Raw genomic sequence first — 24,362 nt, 5'->3', positions numbered from 1 at the left:
TGTTAATTTTACGCCAAGTATATCATAGCGATTAACGTAAGCCTTACCTTATTCGATAATTATGAAGAAAGGTAGATAGATCAGCGCAAGTGGAAGAAGTTAGCTGGAGATCAACGAAATAACGCACGACATTATGTATTTTAAATATTTATTCCTTTTTTTTCATTCAAAAGGACAATTTGTTTTTATTATAAGATAACATTATCCTAAGCATCTTCGTGGGTTCAAAACCCCGCCGTACCTAAATTACTCTTTATATAACATTTTTTGTTTTCCTCTCTTATCGATTTTTTTCTACCGATTACATCGCAGGCAACTCCGTTCTCCCTTTAAACTGGCTCTCCGGTTCGATATCGTTTTATTCGCAACCAAAATCGAATCGTTACCACGCCCGGCTCCACTCATTTTGTTTTTTTTTTTTCCCTCGTTTACCTCTCGCATCTCGTTTATATACTGACTTTATACAAATTGGTTTTGAAATTTTTTTTATGGCATTTTACCGTCGGTGGTGAACTGAGGCGGCGACAAGCATTCTCACATGTCAAACATCATTGGAAATAATCCATCTCGATCCTTCTCCTTTTTATGAATCTCTGCGAAAAAATGAAAATGAAACAGTGTTCCGTCGTTCTGCAAACGGAGGACATTTTATCATTCCGTCGGAACGGTATAATCGGAACCTGAACTCCATTCAGAAGAATGCAACGGACGCGACGCAATCACGCAAAAAATCACGCGCGAATCTAGTAAAAGTTGTTTTTCGTAGAAAACAACCGCGTGTAATTGGTAGGGCTCGTGTGTCCAGGTACTAAGGCACCGAGATAACCAATTAATTAATTATATAATTTCGCAGTTTCATCATATGCCGGTAAAATTACAAAATTCTCGCGCATTTTGAGTCTCGTACTCCGAGACCGATTCCAATCATCGATTCTTTTTTGTTAACAAATTGATAAAGGGAGCAGTATATATATAAACGATGAACGATGTCGCATCTACGAGATGTATTCGTTAATTGATACCTTGGCAATTAGCGTCGACACCTTCATGGTTTAATTCCCGATTCGGGATGTTGCGTATCCCCGAATTATGTAACGTACGCTAAATCTCTTCCGATCGGTAGCCTTAGAGGGCCGAATCACCCCGAGCCCTACAAAAGCGATCAGCGCGGGATACCGCGAAGAGAAACGAAAGCAAACTATCGTTAATTGTGCCACGCGAACTTCCGTTACACGTTGACTTGGAAGACACGAGGGAATCGAATCGTGTCACGTTGTCATTTTTAATCGCGTCCACGACCTGCACGACAATAATAATTCGCAAAAACCGTACGTAATATTATATCCACGATTGTCAATCGGATCGTTCCGTCGCAAAGAGCAAAGATTACCGTTTACCGACGTCCGCGTAACAAGTAACCAAACACGCGTATATACGCTTTCAATTTTCATACACGCGTCTTAGGTCCCGAGATCCATCCAGGCTCATCAATGACTCGTCCCCTCGCTCGAGAAAAATATCCCCGATGGAAGTACGCGCGCGTTTATTCGTTTATTATTATCGTTAGACTTAAGTTACATTTATTTATTATTCTTCGATTAGCTAGGTCGTCTATACAACGGCGAGGAGTCATTGACGTTACGGTATGACGATGGAGTACGTTAATGTCCGATATCTCTTCGGACCTCTCCAGCTATGTACCCTCGTCGCACCAGCGGCGATCGATCCCTACATTTATTCCTTTTCTCAAAACCACGAGCATTCTCGTAAGAGAAAAAAAAAAAGAAGAAAAGAAAAGAAACCGGTAAGCGCAACGTGTACATCGCGACCTTGTTCATTTGCGGATGGAGCATAATGTTCGAGATACACACACCGAAAGTATAGTGACGGGTGTACGAAGAGAGTGCGAGCCGACGCGTACCATTTAACGTACAACATCGCAGCAATTAATGTATTTTGAGCTTGCACTCGTGTACGAGGGAATCTCGATTCGTGTTATCTTGATGATGTCTTTAGCAAAAAATTCACGCACGCACATGCACGCGCGCGCACGCATACGCACACACACACATACATACTCTCTTTCTCTCTCTTTTTCTCTCCCTTCTGTTACCCCTCTCTGAAGAGAATCATAGCAAAATTTTATACATTAACCACCGACGATAAATATCACACAACGAGATAAAGTTGTAACTCGTTTACTCAACTCTCGCAGAATTTATTTGTTAGGGGAGCCCCGCACACGCCTTTAGCATACACGCGTCCAAAAGTCTAGCTACATCACAGGCGCCGTGTCTAGCTAATCTCGCTTCTGTTTTCTACCTTACTAACTACGTCCGATATTAGCAGTTACTCTCCGTTTTATTTGTATATCTCAAATGAACATTCGTCGCGCGCGTTGTTCATCGACGATCCGAGATTTGAAAGGAAGTGGGGGAGTAGGAGTTGAGAGTCGAGGTGTCAGTGGCAAAAATATTAAAAAGGTATCAACAACGCAAAGATTTGCCGCATACATACGTCACTTGCGCAGCACAACGGGTGCGGGGCTCGGTTTTGAGTTTCGTGGGGGGGCAAGGGGGGAGGGGAAGGCCGCGAGGAAAAGTTTGGAGATATACCTGGTTCAACGTTATATATATGTATATCTAGAATGCGGAAATCGCGAAATCCCGATCGGAGTTTTAGCGCTGAACCGAGACGTGTGCAGCGACGATACTCGTCGTACGAGCGCCGCATTGTCGAAGCATCGTCACTACGTGAGATTTTACGTCTCGATATAACGTTACGCGCCCGTCCCGTGACGGTAAACGGAGGAAAAAAAAAATAACAACGTCCTTCAGCCGTTGGAACGAATCGATCGTGCGCACAAACAAAGAGAGAAAGAAAGAAATAAAAACTCCGGAATACCAATCGTATTTTTTTTTCTTCTATTGCAAAGCGAAGTCGCATCTCAATCGCGTTCGGAAACGATCAGCTCGCGCGTTGCGTTCACCGAAAACTCGAATGTAAAAATGTTGAAGTAGGTATATGTCGGAACGGATCTTCGCGAATAACCCCCGGGACAACTATTATCATACGTAACAATTAGCCGGTCAACGATCAGTTTCATTGCGTGGGGTACTGATGTGGCATGGTGTATGTTACCATAGTGGGCTGCTGGCCCGGTGGCAAGGGCGCACTCGCCGTCGGCGGTGCCGCGGTGGCTTGCGTCGGTTGCCAGGCCCCCGCGCCTGGTGCGGGCATCCTCATGCTGTTCATATATTGAGCCTGTTGCCCGTAATATTGACCGTAGTATTGAGCGGGCTGCAAGAACTGTCCCTGCATTTGCGGATAGCCCTGTGGATACCAATAACCCATCTGTTGGCCGTAGCCGTACGCGTATTGTCCCGCTCCCGTTGTCACCTGTCGCAAAAAAAAGATTAATCATTCATTTATATAATTCTACATAAATGTAGAATATTATTAGCCAATATGACAAAGGATTAAGTGATTTGCATAGATCTAAAGTAGAGAAAGAGAGAGAGACAGAGAGAGCTTTCGATAAGAGTCTCAAAAGTATATAAACAGTAACCTGTTGAGCCTGGTGATTGGCATTAGGACCCACGCTATTCGGATCGCCGTTCTCTTTCCCCCAAAAACATTTAACGATGCTCCCGTTGATTTCTGTGTTATGCGTCGATTCGATGGCGTGCGTCGCGGCCTCCTTGGTCGTGAACTTGATAAAGGCGTATCCCTTGTCTTTGAACACTCTTATGTCCTGAATGGTGCCGAACGGGGAGAACGTTTTCTTTATCAGCTCGTCCGTGATACCGTTCGTAAAACCCCCGCAGTACACGGTACAGTTGGTCGGACTACTTTGGTTATAAACCTGTTGGAAAACAATGAGAAGAACAATGAGAGATCTTAGCACGTAGAGAAGACTCAGCGTCGATCGAGAGGTAACAGATAAATAGAGATTCTCTTGCTTTCTCATCCCGAATCGCTAGAGGCAGCCGTACGTCCCGACTCTTTTACATCGGAGTCAATTGTCAAGTCATCGTCGTAGAGTAAAATCTAGCAATCGGAACGTTTGTCCGAAGCGGAGCTAACGCAAACCGGTCACGTTTCGGCGAAGTAACGGTAAAGATTGTTGGTTACGTTCGCCGACGGGAGGGTGGCGGGAGGTAGGGAAGGGAAAGAGGGGGTTAACCGGGGCGATTACGTACCTCGTCGTAGTTGGGTTTACTATTGTTGGAATGCCGCGGCCTCTCGGACCTCGGTGGCGGCGGTTTCCTAGTCGACCAGTTGGTCCGGATGCTACGCGAGCCGAGCCACTGGCCGTTCATCGCGTTGATTGCCGCCTCGGCCTCGGACTTTTTGACGAACGACACGAACGCGTAGCCCTTGCTCTTGAGCGTCTGCGGGTCGCGGACGATCCGGCAGTTGCTGATCTCGCCGAAGGGCGCGAACGCCTCCTTGAGCGTCTGCGTCTCGATCTCCGGCGACAGATCGCCGACGAATATGTGATGATGATTGCTGGTGTCGAGCTTGGGCTGATTGCCCGGGCTGGTCGCCCAGTTAACCTTCATCTCCTTCTCGAGGAACGACCGTTTGTTCATGGCGGCCAGCGCCGTGGCCGCGCACTGGTGATTCGTGAACTCGACGAAGGCGTACGGGTCGTTGCCGGGCTCGCGTATGATCTTGCATCCCTTGACGGCGCCGATCTGCGAGAAGAGCGCGCACAGAAGGTCCTCGGACACCGAGGTGTCCAGGTTGCCCACGTAGAGCGTGCGCGGATTGCTTTCCTCGCTCATGGTTCGCGCACCCGCGCTCTATGCTACGGACGCACCGCACCACACCGCCGCGGCGAACGGCACCACTTTCACTTTTCGCTCGCCAGCAGGATCACCTCGACGAGCTCTCGCGCCTCGCGCCCGGTTTCGTTTCGTTTCGTACGTTTTTCGCTACTCGTTTCGTTCGCACGCACGGTCGCTCGCTCGCTCGCTCGCTCGACTTCCTCGCTCCCACTTTCCCCTCTAGTCCCCCTCGACCGTTCCGCGCTGTCGTCCACTGTCGTCCAGCGCTCCTATAATCCTCCACGCGTCACACGCGTTTTACACCAGTTTCACACGGGTTGGTTATCCGCGGGAATCGCGCGATCGCTGCCGACGACTGCGGCGGTTCACATCACTCGCGCGGGCCCGATCGTTCGCGCGAGGGCATCGAACATCATCCGGGCGCACCGCCAGGATCTTACCGATCCGTTAGGTTTTTTTTTTGTCCTCTCCTTTGCTCGCTCGCGCGCACGGACACCGACAATAAGAACGCTAAGCTACACCCAGCCTCTACGTCATACTAACATAAAATGGCCGCCCCGCGCCGCGCCACGCCGGACGCCGCGCCGCTCCGGCTCCGCTCCGCGTCACGCCGCTTCGCGCGGCCACTCGCTGCTTTCCCTTTTGGCTGGCTGGCTCTCGCGAGGCGCGCGGGCGATGGCGAACGCGAGAGAGAGAGCGCGTTTGGACGCGTCCCGCAAAACGTCCCGGACGCGCCCGCTTTTCCGCGAAATCACGAATCCCCCCGCGGTATGTATGTAGGCTGAAGACGCGCGCGCGCGCCCGGCACCTGGCCGCCGATCAACCTGGGGAAACCGGGTGGAGATTAATTCGGGACTACCGACGCTCGAAATTCGCCGATGGGACACGTGTCCTCGTACCGCCCGTCGTCGAGCTCTCGTAACAGGTAGCGCGAAAACTCGCGCGAACCATCGGCCTCGCGAAAATTCACTAGGCGCGTTTCGAGGTTCCGTCCCTCGTCCCTCTCGACGGTTCGTCACAACGGAAATTGGTCCCCCCCGGCTGTGGAAATGATGCCTTACGAGGGCGCTGCCGCGCGCGTGATCCACGGGTCTGTTCTTTTTTCTAAGAACTTCCTGAACTGGGATCGACGCGGTGTAGCACGAGATTTGTTCGTATGTTGCTTGAAACTTTTGAAATTCCTCCAAAAAATGCTAAACTGAAAAACGAAATAAATATACATTGGGCGTTGGAGAAAGAGAAAGAGAAGATTGTAGGTGCAAAAAGTGCGGGCAACGCGAACAGACCTTTAAAAATTGCAAAAGTGAGGAAATTCACTAGAATATCTACGATTTCATTTGTCGAAATCTAGTAAATCTGTACACTTTTGCAATTTTTCCTTCGTTTCAAAAGACACAATCGACCTCCAGAATTTATAAACACGTTTTTCTTGATGGTTGCGTTCAGCAGAGGAAGCTGCTTTGTAAGGCCATTGCACGTAACAAAGTTTTAGTCATAATCGTAAGGCCGTAAGAAAATAGACCAATCACACTCGATTATTCCTCGAGCTCGAGGAGAATAATCGACTGTGATTGGTCTATTTTCTTAAGGCCTTACGATTGACTAAAATTTTGGTACGTGCAATGGCCTTTACTGTTGTAAAATTCGTGAATTTAATTAGTGTATACTCTTAGCTCCGGCAAAAATTAAAAGCACACACTAATCAGATTTGTAAATTTTACAATAATTGTAAAGCAATTTTCTCTGCTGAACACTTGCCAACAAATTCAAGAATCGAGCTCCGAAAGTGAACAATGCCCGCGTTGTTCGAAATTAGTATCCAATCAGAGATAATAATCAGAGATAATAAAGATATAAAATGCGTCCTAGAAAATAAATAAACGCTACCTCGCGCTATTGATTGGCTATCGGATAGGGTATTGCTAAAGGCCAGTATTCATAATCCGTTCTTATTTCAAGGGGTCGATCTATCTTTTCCCTTAGGGCGAAAACGTGAAAAGTGAAAAGTTTCATGTGATTTATCTCTGGCCACGTTCCGTAACGCGCATATGCGCGCATTTATCTATAGTATACGGGCCACGGAATGTGGCCTCTTTCTAACGATGTTGAATAAGAAATACATGATCGATCCCTTGAAATAAGAATAGGCCCTATGGCTCTACTCTCTGGTTTCAGCTTCACCAATAGGAAACAACGGCTTAAAGTCACGGGAAATTTAAATTATTATCGATAAATATATTTACAATATACTTAAATAACAACTTTATTAAAGAAAATTAAAGAAAATATCTCCTATTGGATGTCGAATGATGCTAGATTTATCGAAAAAAGGGTTTCAACTTTTTTGTTCGCAATGATAAACTTAATTACTGGCTTAAATTTAATAAAACTGGCTCAAATTCGATAGAGGGAGAGCGGCAGAAAATATTTCTCATTATGCATTATCACATATCTTGCTACAAAAATATTGTGTACGCGATTTACCTTGACGTCTGTAAATTTTATGTGATGACATATTTTATCTACTATATTTGTTAATAAATATATATATATATTAATATAGTTAAAACATTGTAATAACAGGACAAACCCTATATATAATCATAATCGCAATTTTTATTACAGCAGAGAATCTGACAAGAATATTATTTTATCACTTATTCTATAATTATTTTCGATTAATTTCAGAATAGCATTAAATATTATGTTTATATTATAATTCAAGGGGCACACCAGGATAACGAGTCCGAAAAATCAGTTTTTTTTTATTTTATCTGAAAATTCAACTGAAGAATATATTTCTAGTTTCATTTCGGTTTGAAAAAATTAAGATTTTTATTAACTCTTTTTTCTAATTTATTGTTTAAAATGTGTACTTTTATTTCATATCAAATTAAAGTTTTAAAGTAAATTATTAACCGCACAACTACATACTAAGGATCGATAACCCAAGGGCCTGGTGGGTCCCTTAATATAATGTTATATAGCAATATTATTTATTACATTAATTGTTGAGCTGCATTTAGCTAAAAAATATATATGTACGATACATATATAATATCTATGTAGAGAATAGATCTAAGATATATGTCACTCATCGTTATAACTGGCCAAAAAGTACATAAAAAACTTAGTACATAATTGTATTCTACACATTAATTAATGTATATATATAATACAGTTATACAAGACATTTTATTATATAATTAATATAAATATCGTTTTACGAAAATACATTTCATTTACGGATTCCATATATTACAATTACAGTTACAGTATTTTCATTATTACTATACATTCGCGTGTACTTCAGTAATAAAAATGCATATCATCGTAACGTTATAACATTGCCTTATCTTATCATTTATATATTTTGTTGTGCAAATTTAACAAGTTAGATAAAATATTCAGTAATTTTTGTATTTGTAATATTGCACTAACAGTCATATAGCCAAGAAAAGATCGTAAAATATAGCCAAAAGAGTGTAAAATGTATAAAGACCAATTAAAACATTTTATATAAATTAATAATATATGAGAGAAAAATATATAATAACACATCATAAAGTGATATAGATAATAAATTTAGATTATAATTTTAATGTTATTGCGACATTTTTGTTGCTAAATTAACATTAAAACATAGAAAGGCAGTGTGAGAGTTAACTTAGTTTTTACATAGTTTAACTGACACTAAAGATAAAATCTCAGATGTATCAAATGTAAAAAAAAATTTCTTTGATGTTTAACACAAGTTATCTCAGATTGAAAACTGCTATAAATACATTTAAATTCTTTCGATAATGCATTGAGAGCTCGATAAATTTTGGCACACGATATATGCAGACACATAAATGGTGATTGAATAGAATTGTGCATGTGGTGAAGATATTCGTTAAGAAGGAATTTTCCAGCCTTCAAAATAATAGAGCTTCTACTGCAGTTAAACATTTCAATGATAAGGTTCATACCTTTGTAAAATTTTGCCTAAGCAAGACTAACGTATTAGACAAAACTTGTAAACTTAAGCTGCATATATGTAGAATTCATTGGTTTGCCGCTATTCAGTCTTTGTCGGGTATTATAAACGATATACTACATAACTACATGATACTATATTGATAATCTATTCAAACAATGTCATGTCTTATCTGTTAGATCGCATTCAAACATAGTTACTTAAATAATTTTAGAGTATACTTTTAGTAATCCACTCTGGCAATTAATACTTTAATAATAATTAAAAAAAGTGATTCTGCTCCAATATTTATTAAACTCAACAAAGACAATAAATGAATGAATGTTATTATTGTTAAGTAAATATATATATGTATATAAAGCATTGCAATAACTATGTAATTACGACTCGAAAAGAAAGAGACATCTAATAGACTCGATAAGAGATACAGGCATCTCTCGATACTTTTTCTGTGACATTGAGAGAATCTATGTTTGAAATTGCGTGACAAGTAGCTTGGTTGCTTTGGCAATATCGTAAGCGCATGAACGTACTTGTTGCAAACAACGATCCATGTGCTCGGCATCACTGGTGCATCTTTGAAGGCCGGAACACTCCGCTTGAAGTCTCCCGGTATTGCCGTTTAACTGGCGTAAGGCGGACCTGATATTCTCCTCAATTGGATTCTACAACAAATACAGTGGGAATTGCTTCTGCCCCAGCGAATGAAGAAGCACGTTCAACGAATAAACAATAATCTTACCTGAGGAAATATAGCGGTTAATTCGGCAACAGCAACGCGTATCCTCTCGGCGCAAGGCACAAAGGCTTCTCGCTGGCTTGGATCTTGCATAGCCATCCACAGCTCTTGGATTCGCCTGGTAACTTGTTCCGTTCGGCGAGTTACCTCTTCGCTGGGCGGCAGATTAGGCGCGCCACATTCCCACAAGCTTTGCGTGTTATTCCGCGATAATGTCTCGGTGTCGCGTTTCGTCTGAATGAAATAAACGCAAACAGATTAGTATGGATATACTTTGTCAACTTGTTTCGGGAAAAAAAAAGAAAAAAAAACGTTAATTACCTGGCAAATGGTTGTTGACCATGACGCTGGTTTCCGCAGGCCTTCTCTAGTTTCGTACATAGATGCCGGTCGTTGATTTCCACGTACAGTGGACGTTTTGATATCGTGCACCGGCTCTAATTCAGGTTCCTGTTCGCCACCAACATGCCCGTTCATGTTGCCATCAGAACCTTTGACCTAGATCAGAAAAAACAAAAATTGCATTTTCAGCATTTATCATGCGATTAAACATTGATATTTGATATGTTATAAAACAGATAACTAGAATTTTGAGTCAGTTACCTGTAGCATATGCTTCAGCTCGTTGTTCTCTCGAGTGAGTTGCTCGACGGTGGTTTGCAGGGTGTGTACCTGCTCGCGGAGATCTCGTACGGTTGATTCGGACAGGGTCAATTGTTTTTTCAAAACTTCTACCATGGACGGAAGACCCTTAGCGACTGGTGTAAATGTTTCCTGTAACAATACAGCACAGTAATAATCTTTGCTTTAAATTAAACGTACATTGTGCAACAAGTATAGAGAGCATGTTATAATGGTCACGCAAACGAATTGTTATAAATTGGCGGATATATTATTATCATTGCATTGTTATTATGCAATATGCAAATCATGGTGTTTAGTGGATTGCGAATCATTATATGAATCAGTTCAGATCAGCAGCTAATTAATGTTTCACAATGGACAAATTTTACACTTTTTGGCAATGATCGCACATGCACAAACAGTTCTGTGCACTTGCCTAATAACACCGCCTACAGAAAAGCCATGTGCTCAGCCAATTCCTTATTCCTCTTTTTGTTACTAGTGTCGGTACCTTTAATATTTTACCACAAACAAGTAAATACGACTATCGAGTTTTGTAAACTTATATACTTCTTGCATCTCACTCTCTTGATGCGAGTTAAAGTAAGCAATTTGCGAAACTAATATACTTTCACATGTTATAGGCAATTAGAAAAAATTCAAATATATCTATGCAAGAATGTGTCGGATAATTTGTATTATCATTCCAAGGATGAATATAGTCGCGTTTGTTAATGTATTTCTTTGTACTCGAAAATTGAAGTCTTTAAATTACCTCATTATTAGTTTTAGGCTGGTTTGAAACGTCAGATGAAGTATTATCTGTAGATGTCAGAGCAGCATAATCATCGTCAGATGCAACACTGTCGTACAAAGGTTCATCGTCAGACACTTGCGACCCATGCCTACCAAGTTGCTCTTTGCGAAGCATAGATACCGCGGGATCTAAAGAACAATAGATGATATAAAAATGTAGAAATAATGTAAAATACTTGAAAAACTCTCATAAAATAAATGCGCTATTAATTCGGTAATATTACTTTGAAGTGCATTATTAGCAAGCATATGCCTCCGACCCGCCTCAACCAGTAAATCTACGATAAGAGTGGTGAATTCCTTCGGCGTGAATCTCGCTAATTTTTGCCTTCCTTGGTTTCTAGTAGACGACAATTGTGGATTAACTGGCAAAAATGGAACAGTACATTTCTCCGGGAGGGATGCGGTTGAAAACCAGACTATGCATAAAATATGAAAATCTACTTGTCTGCATATATTACATAATTCAGTAATTTATTATATAAATGTATTAGACATAATTCAATAATTTGTTTTTATACTTTGTACAATTATATTGACAAATAAATTCAAACATTCTTTACTCACCCTTCCAAAGGAATAGCATGACACAGAAAGATATGTGTATCATTAATAACTTAAATTAGTAACAAAATTCATGCACGTCTAAATCAAGATTAGCATATTTAATCTAGTTTGCAATAAACTGGAAACTGATACTCACTTGCTTCCGTTTCCCGACGATCCACCTCGTCATAAACATCCATGGCTAACTCCTCTAGCAAATGATTTGGCAACTAAGCAAAAAATAAATCGACTCTTACATATCCTGTACGAAATAAAAATCGATAAATAATCAAAATATAAATTTCTACATACCATTTGTAATCTGCTTCTTCCTTCCAAAGTTAACTCATTTTTATCCAAGAAAGAAGCCAATTCGGAGTTTATGAGATGTTCATCGCCTCGATGACTTGGTTTACGAGAGCATATGTGATACGTCAGCCTATCTGTTACTTCGTACATACATTCAATTATACGTTCAGATAAATCTATATGCCCTGACATTCTGAAATAACAGAAAGAATACTTTAACGTAAAATATACTTTCCCTATGTTTCGTATGATAAAGACGTTACTGTCATGTCACTTACTTAGCGATATCAGCAGCCGTTTGTCCACTTAGATCAACTACACTCGGGTTTGCGCCATTAGCTATTAAAAGTTCTACTTGGAGAGCTTGCCCGGCACGAGCTGCCACATGTAAAGGTGTGGTCCCTTTTTCCTATAAGTATATTACACATGTAATTTAACAAAAGTGTTCCTCCTCAATACCACAATTATATCATTTGCAATACGTCAGTGTATTTTACTTGAATAATTACTGAAATATACCTTGTAAAAATAATTGGGGTTGGCTCCCTGTGCCAATAGCCTCAACGAAGTTTCTAAATTACTTGTACGAACGCTACTGTGCAACTGTCTATTGAGTTCCTCCTCCGTGCAACTTTCCTCCTTGCTCGGCCGTAATATAAAGGCCAAGTGTTGATGCTTGGCCTTAATAAAATCTGCCTTCACCGGACTATAAGCAAATAATGTAAAAATTAAACAAACAAACAAACAAACAAGCAAACAAACAGTTAAGAAAATAAAAGCTTATGTCAAACGTTTAGAATTGGAATCGACTTTTAATCTGGAAAAATACTGATAACTGATCTGTATCTAAATTTGATTCATTCCACAAGCGTCAAAGAGCATTTGTGAGTGAAAATTATATATTCCTTAACAAAATACGATTTATCATAACATAATTACTAACTGTAAGGGATCCTTAGGCTGTGGTTTCCTCCTACTAATCTTGGAGTTGCTGGGATCTAGCAGGGAATGTTCCCAAATACTGTTAGCTCCATTATCACTCAACGTATGCACCATCTGGAATAATTGTTCAGTTATCTCGAGAGCTATACGACGTACATGCAATGTGACAATTTTAAGAGAATTGAAATCTTCTCTTTACGTAGCCATAGCCACTGCATACTAACGTTCAATAGGTGCGGGTTCCAAACGCCCTTGTGCAACGACTTGATGTGCGACACGTGACGCCCTAGACTACGATGAATCCCACAGCAATCGTCGCACAATAAAATAGCTCTGTTGATCGATGCCCATCCTGGCTCTGAAACAGCACGACAGATCTAATAATATTCTCTCAATCGAACAAGCGTCGCTGACTAAAAGCTTGCATTACATAAACAAGGAATGTATGTTTATCTTCAATCAAGCTGGTTACCAAAGTAATATTCGAGGGACGTACACTGGACACATTCATAATGATCATTTATATTATTTTCTAAGCGCGTCTCTTATTTTACGAGGGAAATGACGGGTCCAGGGGTCCAGGTGATCGTGGAGCAAAAACGATGCTGCGCTCACCGAGGGTCCCGCAGTCGGCGCACACGTCCGCGCTCGCTCTTTGCTTGGGACGTGCCATGCTTCCGTCTCCCCGGGAATCAGCGGCGCTCACTCTCGCGCATTGTGCTGCACCGCGACCGCGCGATGTAGACGGCGGAGGTGGACGGCGACGACGACGACGAGGAGAACGATTTTTGGAGCAGAGCGAAGCAGAAACGCGAGTCGGGTTGTTCCATTACCCTCCCTCTCGTTACCCCCCCGTTTCCCGGAGACTGGAGAGTGGAGAGATCGTGGCGTCCGTCAGTGGCGCATTTCCTAAATTTGTGAAGCGGAAGATTGTTGATAAGATAGCGTCGGTCACAGGTGATTTACCAGCGCGTGGTCCATCCGCGGTGATGCTTGACCGATCAGCGCCACTTTACGGGACGACGATGCACTAAGTGCCAGGATTATGCCGTAAAGGCGTAAATTTCAAAATTATATTCCCTTGAATTGTTTACGTTATGTTTAAGCGAACTTTTTTCATGTAGATAGTATAAATGTAAATTATTATAAATTAATTGATTATTAATTGATTTTTTGAACTGTGTATTTTTACACAACAGTCCTACAAAAAGTAAAGTTTTAGATTTAATAATTAGATGCATTTTAATTATAATTTATTTATTAATTAGCTATAAAGAGCGATATAAAAGATATATGACACTAAAATAGAAATATTATTATTTACGCTGATCTGATCTGTTAATTTTTCAATACTAAAAATTGTGTCTAAATTGAATAATAGTAAATGAACATAAAATTACCAACGAAACATAAATTTCTGATATTTTTAATAAAATATGAATGTTTGATGATCCATAGATCACTCATTGTTTAACATAACACGTCAGTTTACAATGTATACATATAGATGTAGATTTATTATTATATTTTACGTGCAAATGCCCAATCTGCTAAATGTAATGTCAAAAGAATTTTTTCTTTCGGAAACGGAATCGATAAGAGTCAATGATAAGACTATTTCTAAAAGGATTATATTAAACGCTTTCCTTATCGTTAACAATACGCGATAACACTGTAAAAAAATAATAATATATTTATTGCGAAGATAAATTACAGCGATTACAATTGTAATCGTTTACGATACAACGGTGGATAATGGTGGAAAAGGATTCTGTTTAGATATAACCAATTTCTTGTGCTGATAAGATATGTAGCCTTTAATCTTGCCTTCGTATATCAGATTGGCGAGAAGGCATTCCGTCTCGTCCATATCTATATCCTCCATCCCGTACATCTGTAACGCCACGAGCAAGCTCAGCACCGGTATCTGATGCGTGTTCAGCGCCAGGTATACTTTCTTGAATAGATTTCTGTACGCGATCAGTTTGAGCTTCTCCACGATCAGATATATGCCCGCGTCTATGAAGAAGGTTTCGTGCTTCGCCATCACTCCTTCCAAGGAACGTAAATCTCCTTTCCTCACGGATTCCTTGAGCTCCCAGAATTCCATTAAATTATACTTCTCCAGGAGACTCTGCTTGGGCATGTATCCCAGCAGCATCTTCACAGGCACCAGATAAGTCAAGATCAATCTCTTATTTTTCGAACACTGTATGTGACAATGCTCGAACGCATAAGTCAGATACTCGTCGGCTGAAACAATTTGGCAGCGTGTTTATCTGATGTTACTTTAGGTAAAAGTAGGGCAATTGCTGTGGTTTACAAGACACGAGATAGAAAAGGTACTCACCGATCTTGTAATCGCTGTCGAACATCGCTTTCCGACCGACGAAAAATTTGTACGTGATCTGTTGCGCCAGCGCAAAGTGGTCCTTAAAGGGGGACGATTCTATGGCCCGTATCAACGGTTTGCACAAATGCAATTTGTTAATTCTGAAATACACTTTTAGCAGCTGATTGATCAGGGCCAGCATTCCCCATCGTTTCGTGTCCTCTTCCGAACTTCTGCTGTCAGCCGCGCAAACCCGGAAACAGGCCATCAAGCACTCGGCGCACTTCTCCAGGACCTCGCCGGGTTTCACGTTCTTGCTGCTCTTGGATTTTTCCGCGCCTATCGCCGATAATCTCAGTTCCAGGCACATCACGTTCATCACCGGTAACATCCAGTTTTCCTCCTTCTGCATCTGTAGAATCTTCGCGAGACATTGTACAGCCGAACTTTGAAAATTGTACATGACCAAAGGCTCGTTCTTGTTCATAGCAGATACGGCTCTAAGGGGGAGACCAAAAAATATCGATCGTACACGCAGTGTCAAATGAATCGTCCAGCGTCTGAATAAATCATAAAAAAGGGATCGTGTCTTTACTTCAAGTGGCAAAGTACCAGGTCGTCTAATGGTGCGGATAAGTGTTCCATGGCCTTGTTCATGGCGGTCTCCGATCCAATTTGAGGTACCAAAACATGATTGTGCCGCAGGGACAAGAGATCCTACGAAGGAACGATTAATCATTCACGCGATTAGTGTGAGCTTTGATCGTAATACATTCGTGCATTATTTACCGCCAACGCTTCCCCGTCCTGGTTGAGCCACACTCGCCGAATCTGCGAAATAAAGTAAGTGAAAGATAATGACCTGAAGATTATTATACAACACTGCGCTGTGCCTATCGATTTTACACCCCACCTGCATTACGTAGGAATCCATTTCGACTGCGATTAAAATATAAATAACGAATCTTCGAAGATAAATGAATTTTCAGTCAAATGACAGGTTTTATTTTGGAAGTACACAACAATACACATGGAGTCATGGACGCGTCGCGTGCAGTTTGCGTCAGATTACGCATGCGCTATCTATTTTACCGGCAGTGAGTAACAGTGAGTAATTGGCTACGTAGTTCGCTCGAAGATGGACGCGGCAGCCGGTAGAGAGCGCGTAAATGCCGATTGATGCCAATGACGATCTGAAATCTGAAATTGAATTTGACAGACTGTCAAGTACGGGAGAAGAATTGACATTATTAGTGTCTGTTTGTTTTTTTTTTAGAGAAATCCATCCTTCGGGTGAAAGGAAGATTAGGTGCTTTTAGCACCTTTTCTCTCCTTTAGATCATATAGCACTTGAATTTCTGGGATTACTGAAATCACTTCCCTATGCTTTTGACGCACAAGCGTCTGGCGCGTTAAGTCTAGGTTATGTCTTGGTAAATATGATTTATCAATTATCATTTAACTGTTTTTAGAAAATTTCGAGAGGGTGAAAAGAATTATCTTACAATTGATTCTTTTCAGACATGTGTCAACTTTCCTGATCGTTGAAGATATTACGTAGCTGAGAAGATGAGCAACGAAACTCAGATTACGAGTATCTTAAACGATATCTTGGTAAGAAATATTTTTTTTGCATTCATAATTTCGCTAAGACAGAATCTTAATTTCAGTAATTGAGACGCGGGAAAGGTTTCTTCATATTTGTATTTTATATATTTCAGAAAGTAGAAGCGATAGAGGAGGCTTTCAGTTGCGTTCTCGTTCATCATCCCAAGAAGGAGAGTGAAAAGGTGGCGACATGGCATCAAGAACTGAAGACAGCTGTGACCGGATTGACGAAGGAGCAGCAGGAGGCGGCGGTTCGTCAGTTCTTATCGATGGCGGCAGCAATGACGAACCACAGGCGATTACAATTATTACTGTCGCTACTGGAAAACCTAGTGTATTCAAATTACTTGCCTGCTAGGTACATTTTTAGATGAACGAACGTTTTGCACTTTGTTCACGCCGCTTTGATTCTTTTTGTCGTATTAAACTGTTTTCTATGAATTTTTTTTTGCAGACTGGTGTGCGAATGTATTCTGAGTTGCGACAAATTGCAATATCAGTTGGAGGATTTTTGGGTTGAGTGTTTTGTTCTCATTAGACATATCATTGGCGGAGTCGACTACAAGGGAGTCAGAGAAATCATGAAAGTAGGTTCCCATTAACAGTTGTAATGATTTATCGCGTATTTTTAATATGCATTCAAGGCATTATGATATTTCTCGTAATCTTATTATATAACATAAGACAAAAGTCTAAAGAGATATATTTCTGTGATATCTTTCAGAGACGTTTTTCTGTGTTTTACTTTTAGGGATGCAAAGAGAAGGCCCAAACCATACCAGCTCGATTAGACGCGTCGGTACAACCACAACTAAAGGCTTTGGAAAACGTTATTGAATATATCTTCGATAGAAATGCATGCTTATTGCCGGGTTATTTTATTGTCAACGAGATACAGAAAGCTTATCCCGACAGCAAAAATTGGCCTCATTGGGTAAGTAACTTTAAAATATTAAGAGCAATGAACAAAATGAATAAGATTAAGTGTAAAACACATTTAATGGTTTTGTGAAAAAATATCTCCCGTTTGTTGTCTAGTTTTATCCGTTTTTCGACACGTTTGTTTTAGAAACTGGCAAAGTTGCTCTCGAATTTTGTCGAAAGTTTTCGAAATACTGCGCAAATGGTATCTATAGTGGGACACTCGAAGATGTTGCCAGTGGTTGAGCATACAGGATACGCAGACTATTTGATCAATCCTTGGTTATTGGATCCTACTACATTAAAGTTTTCTTTGAAAGGAAATCTACCTTACGATCCAGATTTACTTAAGCCCCAAACGGAGTTACTTAGATATGTTCTGGAGCAGCCATACAGCAGAGATATGGTCTGCTCGATGCTCGGTTTGCAGAAACAGGTAAGACGAAATTAAAACACGTGAAACATGAAAATTAATGAGAATGCAAGCGTTTCAATTGTTAAGAGACAAAAACGAAGTTGTAACTGTAAGGGTACACAATAGGATAAATATCTATTTGAGCTTTTTTTTCGTTGGTTCCACATGCCAAGTATATTTCTCGAAAGTTATATATCAGAAAGCACACTGTCGGCTTAATTAATATTGATATTAATCAATTTAAAAAGGTATTTTCTTTGTATAACAGCATAAACAACGATGCATCGTCTTGGAGGAGCAACTCGTGGAGCTCGTCATCCTCGCGATGGAACGATCCGAAAACGAATCTCTGCCAGCAGAGGGGATGGATGGAACAGTGGCCAATCACTGGGTGTGGTTGCACCTGTCTTCGCAACTGATTTACTTCATTCTCTTTCAATTCGCCTGTTTTCCAAGCATCGTTATGGCGATACACGATAAATTAGCCGGTAGAGAATTGAGGAAGGGTAGAGACCATCTGATGTGGGTCCTTCTGCAATTTATTTCGGGTAGCATTCAACGGAATCCGCTGTCGAATTTTTTACCCGTTCTGAAACTGTACGATCTTCTCTATCCGGAGAAGGAACCTCTGCCTGTCCCAGATTATACCCAAGCGCTGTGCACTCATCAGATGGCGATAACGTGCATATGGATACATCTACTGAAAAAGGCTCAAACCGAGCCCTGCACTAACATTCACAGGCCCATACCGCACACGCTGAAGGTCCATCATGAGTTTTTGCAGCATCTAGTCATGCCAAATGCTTCTCTATGCATGGGATCGGATTATCGCATTGCGCTCTTGTGCAACGCGTACTCGACGAATCAGGAGTATTTTAGCAGACCGATGGCGGCGCTCGTGGATACAATCCTGGGTACGCAGAAGAATCAACAGCAGCAGCCATTGCAGAATCTGCAAAATAACGCGGCGTTGGCGAACGGCCCGACGACGCCGCTTTCAATGTCTATTCTGGATTCTCTAACCGTGCACTCTAAGATGAGCCTGATCCACAGCATTGTTACGCATGTGATCAAACTGGCGCAATCCAAGAGCAACATGGCATTAGCACCAGCACTGGTCGAGACTTATAGCAGATTATTGGTATACACGGAGATCGAGAGTTTGGGCATCAAAGGTTTTATCAGCCAGCTGTTGCCAACGGTATTCAAATCGCATGCCTGGGGAACATTGTACACACTGTTGGAGATGTTCAGCTACAGGATGCATCATATCCAGCCGCATTACAGGGTACAGCTGTTGTCGCATCTACACAGCCTCGCAGCGGTACCGCAGACCAACCAGACGCAGCTTCATTTGTGTGTCGAGAGCACGGCGTTGCGTCTCATTACCGGACTGGGTTCGGCGGAAGTACAACCGCAACTGTCTAGGTTCCTGTCAGAGCCGAAAACCCTCGTGTCTGCTGAATCGGAGGAACTTAATCGAGCATTGGTATTGACACTGGCGCGATCCATGCATGTAACCGGCACCGGTGCCGACAGTCTCAGCGGCACGTGGTGCAAGGAACTGTTGAACACCATCATGCAAAATACGCCACATTCTTGGGCGAATCACACCCTCCAGTGTTTTCCGCCGGTGTTGAGCGAGTTCTTCCAGCAGAACAGCGTGGCGAAGGAGAACAAGCAACAGATCAAAAAAGCGGTCGAGGAAGAATACAGAAATTGGGCGTCCATGAACAACGAGAACGACATCATCGCGCATTTCTCCGTTCCTGGCACGCCGCCGTTGTTCCTCTGTCTCTTGTGGAAAATGATACTCGAGACCGACCGCATCAGTCCTATCGCGTACAAAATTCTCGAGAGAATCGGCGCCCGAGCGCTTTCGGCTCATCTCAGGAAATTTTGCGATTATCTGGTGTTCGAATTTGCCAACAGCGTTGGCGGTCAGCATGTCAACAAGTGCGTCGACACTATTAACGACATGATCTGGAAATACAACATAGTGACCATTGACAGACTTGTACTTTGTCTAGCGTTAAGAACTCAGGAAGGTAATGAGGCTCAAGTGTGCTTCTTCATCATACAATTGTTGCTATTGAAAGCGGCGGAGTTTAGAAACCGTGTACAAGAGTTCGTTAAGGAGAACTCGCCGGAGCATTGGAAACAATCAAATTGGCACGAGAAGCATCTCGCTTTTCACAGGAAGTTCCCAGAAAAGTTTGCGCCGGAGGGTATTATGGAGCAGACTAGTGGCGGGCCAAGTCAGTATCAAAATTTGCCCGTGTACTTTGGGAACGTATGTCTCCGCTTCTTACCGGTTTTTGACATAGTGGTGCACCGATACCTAGAGATACCGCCCGTCATCAAGAGCTTGGAAATACTGTTGGAACACTTGGGCTGTCTGTACAAATTTCACGGTATGTGTCTGATAAAACTTCATCGATTCTAGTAAAACGGAAAGATCTTTCTCTATCATGCAATATAATATTTGTATATATGTATTTATTGCTCCCGAAATGAATAACTATTTTATTATTACAATAATCTCATATATTCTTTCATTTATACAATTTTATTTTTTATTTTACGAATCGACCGCTTCTATACGAAGTCACATGTCCCGTACAAAATGATATAAAAATTAACATATAAATATAAATTGTTCAAATTGACTATTGAAATGTTTCTTCTTTTCGTTCTATAAAAGTGTAATTAAAGCAAGTAAATTTCTTTCGGCGGATTGATTGAATTTTGTTTGATTGAAGGCAATTCTGATTTTTAGATCGTCCTGTGACATACCTTTACAATACATTGCATTATTACGAAAAGAAGTTGCGAGATCGGCCGTTGTTAAAACGTCGATTGGTATCCGCCGTTTTGGGATCGTTACGAGAAATCAGAGCACCAGGATGGGCACTTTCCGAGGCTTATCAAGTGTACATGACACGCTTCAATGACGATGCAGTGTCATGGGTACCAGAATTGGATTATTACATTCGACTTGTACAAAGGATCGTAGAAAGTAAGACGACCAAAGTTTTTGTATCACACGACGATTCATATTTTTACTTCGCTCTTATGATTAATTGTAGTATAAATTATTTTTGAATGGAAGCAAAATTAAAACTCTATCAAAAGCTTAAAGAAAGTTAATAGGATATAAATAAACTCTGCTAGTCTGGCAATATATTTATTGAAAATGAAAATATATAACAGAAAGCAAATGCTAAATTCTTTCTCCGTACTTATTTTTATTCGCAAAATTCTTGATAAATTTTGAGTAGTTTTTAAACGAAAAGAGCAATCCACGAGTTATATCAGAATGACAGAGAGTCACTTATTTTATTATTTTAATAATTAAGCATGTATTTGTTAAAGCGATGTCCGGCACGGCTCACTTTCCCGCCACCGACTGGAGATTCAACGAATTCCCAAATCCAGCCGCGCACGCATTGTACGTGACTTGCGTCGAACTTATGGCTCTTCCGGTTGCTCCAGATGCAGTAGCTAACTTTCTATTAGACGTTGTTGCTAAAGGGTATCGTTTTCTTCTATCTTCAAGTTGCATAGTCGGATCATGATGATTCTACTGTTTCAGAACAATATACCGAACTGTTGTGTAACTTTGCTTATTATTTACCTCAGGTACACCGTTGTGCCGTCATACGAGATACATTTGTGGATAAATTGCGTCGGTTTGTTACTAGCAGCGTTACCAGAATGTTATTGGTCAGCATTGCACAAACGTTTGCTGGAGACCATCAGCAGTCCCGGCTTGGTTAATTGGCAGTACAATAACTTGACGCCATTCCAAATGTTTAACTTCAACATTACGCATAACAACCTGTTAGAAAACAAGTACAGCTACATGCTTGCACTGGCGCATTCTGTGTGGCATCATGCAGGCGTAGGACAGATTACGACAATGCCTCAGTAAGTCTGATATAAATATATATATTTATAAATAACATTAGAGTATATAGAAAAGTATTGTATATTATGAAAGAAAATTTAAACAAAATTGACATTTTTATAGTTTTTACAAGTAGAAATTTGTATAATTATATTCTATTATATTTAATAGAAATGATTGTTTATTTCGACCCAACTGGTTACATTTATTGAATCTTAATCTCCATATTTTGACCATTGGTTTTGATCCTTCTCAAATGATATATTTTTTGGTTCTTACATTTATGTTACATATGCTCATAATTAGATATTATTCTTGTGTTGAATTTGCAATTTATAGATTTGCACTTGAAAAGAAGCAAATGGACGAAACGTTGAAGATTAAGATTCAATAAATGGGTTGAATTAAACAAATAGGAAATAGTGAGAGAGGCAAACGGAGCCACGCGCGATAATTATTGCGCAATCAATATATAGTCAATAAGATAAAATATATTAGTCAATACATATTCGGAAGATGACACAAAGAAAGTGTCGGAATGTCCGAATATGTATTGACTAATATATTTTATCTTATTGACTATATATTGATTGCGCAATAATTATCGCGCGTAGCTCCGATTGCCTCTCTCACTATTCCCTATTTGATTTATTCAGGAGAGCCTATACTTAGTTTATTATTGAATTAAACAATTATTTTGTTAGATATTATTGACAGAGCAAAAGATTTATTTTCTGTTTGTTATATTTAATTTATCGTATTTTGTTACGAATTAATAAATAACTCTTCAGGTTTATCAAGGAGAAACTTCAGCCGGTTGTAAGCAGCGAGGAACAATTAATATACGCTTGCCACCTAATCGGTCCCACTCTAGCGAGGTTTAACGCGGAGCGGCCACATTGCGTGGTCGAGCTTGCAGTCTGCCTGTACGAGATGCTGGAACGAGTTGACCACACTCAAACAACTTTGAATTACATGGATCCAATTTGCGATTTACTGTATCCTTTGCATACGACTGTCAAGCTAGACGAATTTGGAAACAACTTTCGACAATTTTCTTTAATTATCTTCTTCTTCTTCTTAGTCTGACCTTTTTTACCCGAAGATGTAGAAGTGGCACATAGAGTATGTTTTTATTCCTGTAATCAGTAGCGGGATTCTGTAACTCCTTGACGACAGTTCCGGTATCGTTGCGCAAGTATTGTATAAATTATATAAAGAAGTTGCGCAACGATACCGATACTGTTGATAAGGAGTTACAGAATCCCGCTACAGGTTGGACTCGAGCCCGATTTCTCGCGATTATGAGCCTGGCGCTTTATTCCTAAATCACACTACCGTCCCTTCTTTAATTGTCGTTAAAGATAAATTTGAGTAACAGGTTCATACAAAGATTAATTTGAGAGGATCTCGCTCTCTGATGCGTTTATCGAGAGACTTTTACGATGATACGTGTACTCTTTCGTATCTTCCTTAACATTTATGACAGATATCACATCAAGTACATGTTCGTCGGTGATATGACGAAAAACGAGGTGGAGTGTATCATACGGAGGCTGAGGCCAGCGTTGCAAATGAGGCTGCGTTTCATCGCTCACATAAACATTGACGAGATCCATACGTCCTAAGATGTCCATATGCCTGTAAAAGAGGGTTGCCGTCGACGCGACGTGTAATTCAGCATCTCGCCTCAAATCTTCGGCTCGCGGAATGCCGACCTAGATCGTTCTGGAATTAGAATTATCAATTTTAAATATAAACAGACGTAAGGCTGCATCCCCATGGAGAAAGAAATAGCGGAACGGAATTAAAACGGTATTACTCTGATTAGCTAATCTCCAGGTGGGGGGGCTCTCCAGGTGGAATATTCGTCAATCAGTAATACCGTTTTAATCCCGTTCCGCTATTTCTTTCTCCACGGGGAGGCAGCTTAAGAAATGTATGCTTCCTATGTTTTTTTTAACTCTTTACGAAATGATATCTCTTGTACTTTGATACTTTCAGAGTGTACCCGAAAATAAAGTTTAACATTCAGTAATCGCACGCTGTTTATCGATGAGCGCGCGTCGTCAACGTTCACGTCGCATCACGGACTTCTTTAAATAGATCGCTCATCGCTCCATTCGCCTCCATTTTTTATTTCAAAAATCGGGGAGTCATGTCGAATGTCACGTGTACTCACACACGTAAATCACGTGATAATCGTATCCTAAACAAGTACCATGTCCAGAATCGGGACATAAGACGTCTTTAAAATGACTTTGAACATGCGTGCCGTCTGGGATGGCACACAATCACGTGATACATTCACAGGTATTACGCAACATGTAATAGCGGCTCAGTTTCACTTCTATCTCTTTTTCTATCACGCAAAATAATTACAATGCGCGGTCTAATTGGTATATATATAAGTCAGTGAATAAAACCT

The 24,362-nt window shown here is 40.9% G+C and overlaps 4 protein-coding genes across 5 annotated transcripts; 1 reads left to right on the top strand and 3 right to left on the bottom strand.

Moving 5' to 3' along the window:
- Positions 1-131: 131 nt before the first annotated feature.
- Rox8 (TIA1 cytotoxic granule associated RNA binding protein Rox8) lies at positions 132-5,827 on the bottom strand. Of its 2 annotated transcripts, XM_071793708.1 has the most exons (4): positions 4,203-5,827; positions 3,569-3,865; positions 3,142-3,399; positions 132-593 (listed from the first exon to the last, which is right to left on the bottom strand). In XM_071793708.1, the coding sequence occupies exons 1-4, from the start codon at positions 4,788-4,790 to the stop codon at positions 549-551; spliced, it is 1,188 nt and encodes a 395-aa protein (XP_071649809.1). In that variant the 5' UTR covers positions 4,791-5,827; the 3' UTR covers positions 132-548. The 2 variants fall into 2 exon arrangements, with proteins under 2 accessions (XP_071649809.1, XP_071649810.1); XM_071793709.1 differs by having other exon boundaries at positions 132-3,399.
- Positions 5,828-7,391: 1,564 nt separating this feature from the next.
- On the bottom strand, positions 7,392-13,668 carry Git (ARF GTPase-activating protein GIT1). Its single transcript, XM_071793192.1, has 13 exons — positions 13,364-13,668; positions 12,973-13,106; positions 12,750-12,862; positions 12,326-12,512; positions 12,085-12,215; positions 11,810-11,999; positions 11,655-11,727; positions 11,176-11,370; positions 10,911-11,080; positions 10,115-10,285; positions 9,833-10,009; positions 9,515-9,745; positions 7,392-9,437 (listed from the first exon to the last, which is right to left on the bottom strand). The coding sequence occupies exons 1-13, from the start codon at positions 13,419-13,421 to the stop codon at positions 9,240-9,242; spliced, it is 2,028 nt and encodes a 675-aa protein (XP_071649293.1). The 5' UTR covers positions 13,422-13,668; the 3' UTR covers positions 7,392-9,239.
- Positions 13,669-14,427: 759 nt separating this feature from the next.
- Pcid2 (PCI domain-containing protein 2) lies at positions 14,428-16,151 on the bottom strand. The gene is made up of 5 exons (XM_071793982.1): positions 15,994-16,151; positions 15,870-15,911; positions 15,676-15,797; positions 15,099-15,580; positions 14,428-15,001 (listed from the first exon to the last, which is right to left on the bottom strand). The coding sequence occupies exons 1-5, from the start codon at positions 16,012-16,014 to the stop codon at positions 14,484-14,486; spliced, it is 1,185 nt and encodes a 394-aa protein (XP_071650083.1). The 5' UTR covers positions 16,015-16,151; the 3' UTR covers positions 14,428-14,483.
- A 131-nt stretch (positions 16,152-16,282) lies between these two features.
- On the top strand, positions 16,283-23,972 carry Med23 (mediator complex subunit 23). Its single transcript, XM_071793978.1, has 12 exons — positions 16,283-16,513; positions 16,602-16,694; positions 16,802-17,046; positions 17,143-17,275; positions 17,440-17,622; positions 17,758-18,045; positions 18,293-20,438; positions 20,804-21,043; positions 21,400-21,559; positions 21,667-21,954; positions 22,726-22,932; positions 23,424-23,972. Exons 2-12 carry the CDS (start codon positions 16,650-16,652, stop codon positions 23,560-23,562), a joined length of 4,074 nt encoding a protein of 1,357 aa, XP_071650079.1. The 5' UTR covers positions 16,283-16,513; positions 16,602-16,649; the 3' UTR covers positions 23,563-23,972.
- The last annotated feature ends 390 nt before the right edge of the window (positions 23,973-24,362 follow it).

The sequence above is a fragment of the Temnothorax longispinosus genome, chromosome 11 (genome assembly GCF_030848805.1).
Source record: "Temnothorax longispinosus isolate EJ_2023e chromosome 11, Tlon_JGU_v1, whole genome shotgun sequence".
Taxonomy (NCBI): Eukaryota; Metazoa; Arthropoda; class Insecta; order Hymenoptera; family Formicidae; genus Temnothorax; species Temnothorax longispinosus.
The sequence above is the reverse complement of the archived record's forward strand: the minus strand, read 5'-3'. Positions and strand labels throughout refer to the sequence as shown.

Excerpts from the sequence above, each read along its gene's own strand:
- Rox8 (XM_071793708.1), bottom strand. The coding sequence starts at position 4,790 with ATGAGCGAGGAAAGCAATCCGCGCACGCTCTACGTGGGCAACCTGGAC. Across the intron at positions 3,866-4,202 it reads GTAAACCCAACTACGACGAG|GTTTATAACCAAAGTAGTCC; the intron begins GTACGTAATCGC and ends GTTTTCCAACAG. Across the intron at positions 3,400-3,568 it reads CCAATCACCAGGCTCAACAG|GTGACAACGGGAGCGGGACA; the intron begins GTTACTGTTTAT and ends TTTTTGCGACAG.
- Git (XM_071793192.1), bottom strand. The coding sequence starts at position 13,421 with ATGGCACGTCCCAAGCAAAGAGCGAGCGCGGACGTGTGCGCCGACTGC. Across the intron at positions 12,863-12,972 it reads GGAACCCGCACCTATTGAAC|ATGGTGCATACGTTGAGTGA; the intron begins GTTAGTATGCAG and ends CAATTATTCCAG. Across the intron at positions 11,728-11,809 it reads GAAGAAGCAGATTACAAATG|TTGCCAAATCATTTGCTAGA; the intron begins GTATGTAGAAAT and ends TTTTTTGCTTAG.
- Pcid2 (XM_071793982.1), bottom strand. The coding sequence starts at position 16,014 with ATGGATTCCTACGTAATGCAG. Across the intron at positions 15,581-15,675 it reads CTGGTACTTTGCCACTTGAA|AGCCGTATCTGCTATGAACA; the intron begins GTAAAGACACGA and ends TCTCCCCCTTAG. Across the intron at positions 15,002-15,098 it reads CGACAGCGATTACAAGATCG|CCGACGAGTATCTGACTTAT; the intron begins GTGAGTACCTTT and ends AAATTGTTTCAG.
- Med23 (XM_071793978.1), top strand. The coding sequence starts at position 16,650 with ATGAGCAACGAAACTCAGATTACGAGTATCTTAAACGATATCTTG. Across the intron at positions 20,439-20,803 it reads CTGTCTGTACAAATTTCACG|ATCGTCCTGTGACATACCTT; the intron begins GTATGTGTCTGA and ends TCTGATTTTTAG. Across the intron at positions 21,044-21,399 it reads TGTACAAAGGATCGTAGAAA|CGATGTCCGGCACGGCTCAC; the intron begins GTAAGACGACCA and ends TATTTGTTAAAG.